This window comes from Syngnathoides biaculeatus, chromosome 12 (assembly GCF_019802595.1).
Source record: "Syngnathoides biaculeatus isolate LvHL_M chromosome 12, ASM1980259v1, whole genome shotgun sequence".
Lineage (NCBI taxonomy): Eukaryota > Metazoa > Chordata > Actinopteri > Syngnathiformes > Syngnathidae > Syngnathoides > Syngnathoides biaculeatus.
Window position 1 is genome coordinate 13,714,157 of NC_084651.1, and position 9,434 is coordinate 13,723,590.

Genomic DNA, 9,434 nt, shown 5'->3' on the forward strand with positions numbered 1-9,434 from the left:
ACTTGAACAACAAGTCATATTTCAGATTTAATTAGTCAAGCTCTTCACCTTGACTGAAACACATTCAACAAAACCTAAAACTCTTTAGTTTGGGGTACAGTGGGTGGGAACTGGGGCAGACCGTGAACAGCGAAAATCCACAAATAATTGACATTATAATTGGATTTTTTTAAACACAAAAAAAGTCTTGAATTGGTGAAGTAAGTCATCTATCATAATTTATGAGGTTGATCCCCACACCCTAAAAAATATGTAAAAGAAAGCATTTAAATCCATTGAAAAGAAAATGGAAGGAGAATAAAAAGGGAAGCAAAACAAATGACTGGACAAATCCACAGGTGAGAACCACAAATTTGCCAGGGTCCACTGGAACACTTTGTAAAACAGTGAAATAGTGGAATATTTTCCTTTTGTTAAATGTGTCCTCCACGGCGGTTGATAAAAAGCATTATCCTGGGAGAGTTGTATCTTAATGGAGGTTTTCACAGCTGAAACTCAAAGTGTCATGTTGGCAACACACTGACATTGTGGTAAGCACATCTGTCTCACAGCCAGGAAATCTGAATTTGATTCTCTGTTGGGCTAATATGTGGTCTGTGCATGTTCTGCCTGTGCTTGCATGGGTTACATAGCTGTAACTATTACTGGGAATAGTTCATTGTCTATACTGTATTTGACCTGCACTTGACTGGTAAGCAGTCTAGGGACCCTTTTCAGTTTTTTTTCAGTTAGTGTTGTACAAATAGACCCTAGATAAGCAGCTACTTACCTTCACACAGTTTCTGCCGTATGACTTGTACGATCCTAGAAATACCTTTGTAGTCCTCAACAGAGAAGACGTAAGTTGAAAACGGCTTGTTAGCGATGGCTCTCAACTGTCCCTCCTCTGTCTCTGATCCCACACCAATCGCAAATAAATTGACTCCTTTTTTTCTTGCGGTTTCCGCTGCCTTCGAAACCTCATCTTGAGACTTCCCATCGGTGAGCACAACAGCAATTCGGGACACGCCATTCGGGCCACGCTCAGAGAGGCCAAACAGTTTTTCTACGGCAAACTCAATGGCTGTGCCAGTCCTTGTGTTACCTCCCATGTACTCGATGGACTCCATTGCTCTGATGAGATCTTCATTTGTAGAATACTTCCCCAGAGGTATTTCTAAAACGGGATCGTCCGTGTACTGGACAACACCAACTTGGGTAAATTTCTGTCCAATTTTAAAGCTTTTGGTGATGTTGACAAGCCAGCGTTTTACTATTTCAAAGTTTACATCTTCAACACTCCAAGAACCATCGACAATAAATACCAAATCACCTGGTGCGGTCCTACAACCTGAAGAGGAAAGAAAGCAAAAGTCAACAAGCAAGCAAAGGTCAAAGAAAGGGACAAAAAGTGAGGACAAAACAGTTCTTACTTCTTAGGTCTTCATCCTGTGCTGCACTAAGCCGATAAAGAAGCATGAAGCACAGGCATCTGAAGACACAAGGCACTGATGTCGTTTTGTAAGCCATACTGCCCCAGCACTAATTTCCAGTTGCACCTGTAGAGAAAGCGGGAAAATGTCTTAAAAGGCCCAAGGTGGCCTTTTCCTGGCTCGCCTTGCTATGTGTAAGGTACTGGTGCTCAATGTAGGCTCGACCTGTGAATTTGCATCTTTACAGCAAACTATCCGAACTTAAGCAGCCCCTTTCACACTGGCCATCTGATGGTCTCGACAGGTGTTAAAAAAGTGGACAGCTTTTATCTGAATGCGTGAAGGCGCAATATCGGTGTAACCGTGCAATTGGGACACGGTAAGTTCCTGCTTTGGTGAGTTTCGCGGCACATTTCAGAAGCCCGCGAGGCACGCTTGATGCCACGAGAGTTTCCTGATGCGGTGCTTATGTTGGGGAGACAGAGGGTTACCAACGAGGTGGGGTGTTGCCCTGTCTCACACTCTGGAAAAATAAATTAATTAATCTGTGTGGCCCAGTACTGGTCTGCCGCCCAGTGGTTGGGGGCCTCTTTCTTAACACACCGCATTATTTTCCTTTTTGACGTTATGTAGCAAATCCTCACTTGAGCCTTCCAGCTTTACTAAATGAATGGTATATTGAACCGCTAAACCACAATTACCCTTGAACTAGTGCCGACTGTTTCCTGTGGGATTACAGTTCATCCCTAAAATCTGAGAACAGACTTCGTCGAAACACTATAAATAACTCCCCGTAAATTATTTTGCCAATACTTTTCCTGGATGTTTGAAAATGTTAGATATTTTTCCTCCCATTTATCCATCTATTCATTCATTGTCGATACCGCTTATTTTGTTCAGGGTTACAAGGTCCCCCATTTATTATTCCACTATTCAAGTAAAACTTTTTTCGTGACATGATGAATTATCTGTTCCCCCTGTGCTTGGGCGTGCTTTCTCTCCAAACTCTGTCTTCCTCCTATATTCCCAAAAGATGCTATATTCATTGAAGACCCCAAATCAGCTGAGATCGTCTCCAGCTTGCCGACAACACTTACTGAGGACATGCATCGTAAATAATGGATGGCATCGTAGATAATGGATGGATGATGAATTGTGGAATAATATTATTATTCATCCCCCCATGTTCTATACCGCTTAACCACACCAGGGTTGTGGGTGTCCTGGCTGTCAGGTGACTTCAGGCAAAAGGCTGAGCACACCATGGACTGGTTGACAGGGAATTGCAGGGCACATATAAAGAAACACTCAAACACCTTTGTATTTGTTTGTTTTGAACTCTGAAGCAACTTGTAACTGTGTTTTTAAAGGTGCTCCAAAGTTTTCAATCAATAACCCTCAAGTTCACACCTCAGAGCAATTTAGTTTTAAGTTAATATACGTTAATGGTTTGTCAGGGGAAGCTGAAAATGTTGCAAGAAAATCAGTGAGGCACCAGTTTGCCAGAAAGGCAGTGTGCAAATAGCAATTACTCCTTTCCAAAGTAATATTTATACTCTGTTTTCTGATGTTTTTCCCTCCAACCATCTTGCCTTTACTCTAGTAAATTGACAAATGTGTTATAGTTTTGCTCTGACCATCCCATAGGCTTTCTTCGCAACACTTATGCAACCTTTTCCCAGTGCAATTTCAGCAGATTTTTTTTTTTTTTTTTTGCACGCCTACTCCATCAGCTTCAGGCTATTAATGTCAACTGAATCTTTTTTTTTTTTAATATGAAAGGAAATCAGATTAAAAGACATCCCAGTTCCAGGCATACAGTAGTTTCAGGTCTAAGATAATTATGATTAAATTAAAAGAAATATTGTACTGGTTTAAAACTTCAAAGCTTTGCCTTTGGCGATGGTAAATTTTGCAGTCAAGGTTGAATGGATTTAATTAATGGATGTAGCTACATGTAAGTGGTAAAGTTTGGTTAAATAACCCATGAGTTGGCATATTGATCCAAGGCATTCTTTTGGGAAGGAAGTGGTCACTAATGTGATAGAATGGACTATGTCTTAACATTGAGAAAAGCACAAGCACTCGTCAAAAATTCACCTTACATCCACAACATGTTTAGGGGGAAGCTCACCAGATTTAAAATATTTTTGCTGAGAGACAGAAGTAATGAAAATTCACAAATATAGTAGCCATTTGAACTTTTTGTGCATTCAATTGACTTGTTTTGTCAATGTTTTCTCAATCACTGGCTTAAACTCCACTTATTTTACGTCATAAAAAATACAATTTAAGTCCCATGTTTGAAGGACAATAAATGTTAATGCCAGACCCGTGGACATTCTGTGTTTTTGGTATTTCGCATAACACATTTTGACATCATAATTATATGATTATGGTATTTAGCTACTGAGTGGGGAATCTCAGAACTGCAGGAAATGACTGCAGAACTCACTTTCTGCATGAGACCAGTTGAGCACTTGTCTGAAAAACAAAGCAGTTCATGCAAGTGGATGTTAATTAATTTATGATGTATTTTTTTATGCAATGGAATGTTAAAGAAAGCACAACAGCAAAAATATTGGCTTTGCCTTTACACAGTCAGCCAGCTCTAATTATGCAAGATTCCATTTTAACTTCACTGTGCATGCTACTCACAATATTGAACGTCATGTGGTTTTATCATGACGTCCATCCTCATGAAATTACAGCTGAAATGTAATAAGCAAGTTGATGAATGAGCCGCATGTGAGCCGACAGCAGACATTTGATCATCAAAGTCGATTCTGCGGTCGCACCATTAGATGATGCCACTTTCAAACACATGGAAGAGAGAAACTACTGACATGCTTAAACTAAGCAGTTGCAAATGAGGACCAGATATTCTGCCATGGACTGTAAGAAGCAGAACTTCTGGCACAGATTCCATTTGCTTATAAATGGCAATAATGCCAATCTTTTTTCAGCTCATGGCCCATCAAGATCAACCAAACAGTAGCTGAGATTTCACCCTTCGCCTTTAGCGTTCATCCATTTCTGTTCAAACAAAGGCAGGGTTCCAGTACAAATGTGACTCAGTTTTTCCACAATATTAACTCGGTACTGAAACGACACTGTTGAACAATGGCTTCAACTGGTTGTGAAAGACATTTTATTCAGAATTTTCCCCCAGAAGAGATTTGGAGGCGACTGCTGGAAAATCCCCTCATTGGCAAGGTGCAGCCTGGACAACTCCCCCGCCCCCCTCCAATGACTTTCCCCCAAATGCAGTGTTTCTACATGTCCGCTCAAACCACATGGAATTCATTTACACCGTCAGACAGTCAAATTCCCGAAGCTCCGTCGCTTCCAAACACATGTACTTCATGATGAGCGAAAGCGGGTTACAGCAAGGAATTAGAAGCGAGTCAACTCATGTTGCGTTACATTGCATTCAAATACACGTATAACACAGATGTCTATATCTGGGTTGTTGTGGGCCAAATTCACAGCTGCGGGCTTCATTCAGAAAATGATCGCTCCAAATCCCAACTTGTGCTCCACTCAAAAGTTAAAGAAGAATTTCCAGTAATGACTGCAGCATCTGATTAATAAGTATTTTGAAAAGTGTAATGTAAGTCTTTTTGTTTTTAAACCTAGTTGAAAATAGTTTGGGACATTTAAAATGATATTACAGCGGAACCGTTGAAATTCAACACAATCCAAAATTAACTTTAAGTTGCTGACTTAAAAGAAAAGTTTCATTCATTTGCTCAGGCTGAAACTATCATAATTTAGTAACTGTAATATTACACTTGAAAAGTAACATCTTGTGAGGCTTCAAATAACTGTCATATGTCTAAAAACAAGTATCATGTATAATTGCATAATCCAACAAAACAAAAAGACCATTATTTGTGTGATCTCGCCCAGAGTTAGCTGGGGAAGGCTTCAGCTCACACCATGGGAGACAAAACTGAGGTATGCATGGGTGATGAATTATGTGGGGTGATGAGATATCATGGGATTTTCATTCATTCATTCATTCATTCATTCATTCATTCATTCATTCATTCATTCATTCATTTTTCTATGCGTTATGCTGTTGCATTCAACCAGTTTTGTGTTCACTGAGCTGAAATTTGCTGATACTGTATCTCGTCTGACGTACATGATTGTGTGAACTAATTTTGCTTGAGCATTTATTTTAAAGAAAATTTAACCTCCAAATTGTACCTTGTTGCCACATTGGAAAGTTCACTTTAAGTCATATGTGCAATATGTAAAGTGTATAATTACTATAATGTAACAGTTAAAATATTATATCCATAAGAGTTGGTAACGGTGAGGTTATACAGCATTTATGTAATGCAAATTTGGCAAAAGGAAGCTATTCTATTCCAAAATCAACAACTTCTGTTGCTGATCTACAGCCAAAACCATAGACATTTACCAATGCCAAATTCTTCAAGCAACGACGGAAGGCCAAGAAATCTTAGTCGTTCTCCTTCGAAATCTACTCAACATCCAAAAGTCTTGAAAGCATTAGGTCAGAGAGGTCCTAATGCTTTCCAACCAGCACGTCCAAATTCTATGTTTACTCCTCCAAGTTCAATAGATTACTCCCCTTCGTATGCTAGGCATTATAATAGATACAGGTATACAGTATATATATATAAATATATGTATTCCCGCGACCTTTGTGAGGATCAGTGGCTCAGAAAATGTGTGAGTGTGTGTACATGCAGCTTGCATTTGATGAGGATGTTCTTGCAGAGATTCATGAAAATATGAACCAAAAAATAATCTATTTATCAGACCTGAGATCACAAGGAAACTTCCCTTGATGATAGCATGCATTTTTGGCAGTAGCACAAACAAAGTACAGATACAGTAATTGCACTTAATGACTTCAACATGGCACCCGTGCAGCACTTTGAATCAAAGCTGACATTGAGTTGGCCCTTGACAAAACTAACCACAATACAATCAAAATCGTTGAACAATGTGGAAGTGTAAACAACTTAAAATGACACGTTTGACGCATAGACCATCATGCACATAAGAAGTCTGCAGACAGGTGTTATTGCATCCCGAATCTTTGGAAGATATTACCTGTAAGTGTTCCAAGACCTTTTGGCAATGCCTGTTAATCCTCCTCACCGAGAGAGTTCAGTGATCATTACTGTTCCCAGTCCAGAATTGACAGAATGTGAATGAAGAAATACACGTTTTGTCTGGTGAATGAAAGAAGGCCCTCCCTCAGTCGGCTGTGCTTCTGTTCTTCTTCTTTCTCCTCTCCACCCCCCTCACGCCACACTCACAGTGGCATTGCGCCAGCCACAATTAACACGGGTGGAAAGAGAAGTCGATAAGGAGAGCATGAAATTGTACAACAGACAGCCCATCTCTGATGGTCCAGAAGGAAAATAAGAGTAATGAGAGCAGTCTCCTTCCAAGTGTTGTGGGTTTGGAATGGCAGATTGCTGAGGGCATAAGCAGAGAACATGGACATTTCTAGAAGCAAGGCAAGCACAGGAACAACCCGCAAATTGGAGTCTTTTCACTAAATTGCAGATGCATTGCTCAGCATAAATGGCAACATCCCCTGTGACAAAGTCATTTATCCATATTTATCAGCACACTTTTGCTGTGATCTCTCCCCTCCCCCATAAAGTATTGTCACAAACATTGGGATCAGCATTCAACCCTTAAACATTCAGTGATACTGATTCCAGTACTTAAAAAGAATAATGTATCTCGGCGGACTCATTGGTGCTGATTGCATGGAGAGGGTGGACATTATTGCAAAACATTATGATCATGTTGGGTGCACAGTAGAGTATATGAATTGCGATGTACTCCTTAAATCTCATTTCAATCTGTGAAATCAATTTTCTTGCAAGTGTAATTGATGGTAAAGAGAGTCTGGCTTTGTCACTTTGGCTGGTGTACAAGTGACACAATTCAGATTTCTTGTGGCGGTGCATTGATATAGTTCATGGCAGCGTAAAGAGGAAAAAATGATATCCAAGAACGGTATCCGATGGCTGCCAATGCACCATAAACGGACAGATGAGCGTGACTCTGTCACTGTGAACTTGATGTCATGGCAATGAACTAATCAAGGATGTATATAGTCTGTGGAAAGTTAAATATGGTCTCAATATGGGACATGTGAATACAACTGCCAACATCATCCAGTGGAGGAATGCTGAGGTCAGCTCAATTTTAACATGTCGGGGAAAAAGCGAGTCCAGGCCAGCTAAGTGGTTTTTAATATTTGTATTTATTTATCATTGTTGACTTCCATGTTGTCGCTGCCCACAGTTGTGTAGTTGTATTTGTACATGCATTCCGGGTGTGCTTATATGGATGTTGTTTCCGGTGTTCGGTGTTTATATCAAATCCCATACTACTGTATTGTTAGTCTAAACAAAGAAAAGGTCTCTTGGTAGAGGCTCAGTGCTTTTCCTGAGGTCCAATGTTGCTACAAAACAACTGTGAAAATATGCTGTGCATCAGCAAAGCAACAAATCTAAGCACTCACAGTGTGGTCAGCCGCTCCAGCTTCTTCGGAAACAGCGACATCTACATGCTCCAGAGGTGCCTCTTACGTGGAAAAAAAAAGTGAGCAAAGTATTGCAACTTTTTCCTGGCAAATCATATTGCATCACATTTGAAAAGAATCGCACGGTAGTGCATTAGGAGTCGCTTTGCACATATTTTAAATGTGTATGGTATCGTCAGCGGCGTGTCTACATCTGTACCACATACGGTAGTTGTAAATGATAGAGATTACCTTCCCTACTCTATTTGGTGAGAACATAGAACATTTCCACTGACGACATAAAAAGACAAGGTGATAGATAGCTACTGCTTCCTGCATATGACTGATTAAAATTCAACAGTACTATGTTTATCCTCCTGGGTACGACTTTCAATGGCTCTCTTCTGGTCTGGTATGTACAAATATCCTCCTACCTGCCAAGAGCAGGTGACATCCAACCTTGTCCTGTGTTGGTGGTTGCCCGCCGTGGCCTGGTTGACCCCTTTAGCCCCAGCAGTCTCCGGTGGATTGCGCAGGCAAATGCTGAGTGGGGGTGTGGAGCGTGGGAGTGGCTGATCCGCTGATGAAATATGCAGACATTCTGATGCCGTGCAATCATTTCTGTTTAAAGACTGCAGGCTTCTGGTTTGCTACCTAAAACAACACCGTTCAAGGGTGTTATGTGAGCGCTTGGTCAAAGGGGCTACTGCTGTGTTTCGAGGATCACTCCAGACAGGCAGACAGACAGAAAGACAGACAGACCAATCACTGCCATCTCTACTGACCTCTGATTAGGGTTGTCAGGTTTATCATTCTAAAAAATGCTCTGCAGGAAACTACAAAAATCTCGACACTTTGAACGCATCAACTTAAGTCAGACAATAACAATTGAAAATGAAGTTTTCACAAATATATTTCTTGGTATATCACCACTTTAAAATCACTTGAGGCATGTTATTGAAAAAGAGCAAGAGCAAAGTGGACACTGTGGAGTACAATAATGCAGCATCCATAGCTAAGGTAAAACAACATTTTGGGAATTTCCATCTTGTATCCTCAAATGTCACAATGTTGCTCAATCTGCCCAACCAATGAGTGACTGGATATAAGTCACATCACCTATAGGGTAAAAATAGAACACAATATCTGATTTTGCCAGTGGAAAGAAAATAAAGGTCAACGAGTACGGTAGTGGTGCTGCTTCATCGGGTTCCTGGCAATAGAAAAGGGGCAGATGAAGAAAAAAGCGGTTGAGTTTTATGCTAAAAGCTCTCTCTCTAACCCACACTGTGTGCAATATTGAGCACTGAAAGATGACTGAAATTTGATGAAATGAAGCGGAACAACACAAGGTGGAGGATGACGGCTGAAGTCAACGAGGAAACAAACGACAGCCAAGAAAAGCCTCTGAGAAAAGTCCTGAGTCATTCAAAAGTATTGGTGGCGTCCCCCTTGAATATGTTCCTCCATTAGCTGTGGGAAAATAATCACTT

The 9,434-nt window shown here is 40.5% G+C and overlaps 1 protein-coding gene across 1 annotated transcript in view; it reads right to left on the bottom strand.

The window, feature by feature from the left end:
- The window catches only part of col21a1 (collagen, type XXI, alpha 1), a 34,175-nt gene extending 25,700 nt beyond the window's left edge, over window positions 1-8,475 (bottom strand). The window contains exons 1-4 of the mRNA XM_061837008.1: window positions 8,376-8,475; window positions 7,942-8,003; window positions 1,413-1,538; window positions 770-1,330 (exon numbers count right to left, since the gene is read on the bottom strand). Coding sequence (XP_061692992.1) covers window positions 770-1,330; window positions 1,413-1,509 — 658 coding nt within the window. The 5' untranslated portion in view covers window positions 1,510-1,538; window positions 7,942-8,003; window positions 8,376-8,475. The remainder of the gene's footprint in view (window positions 1-769; window positions 1,331-1,412; window positions 1,539-7,941; window positions 8,004-8,375) is intronic.
- Between the last annotated feature and the right edge of the window lie 959 nt (window positions 8,476-9,434).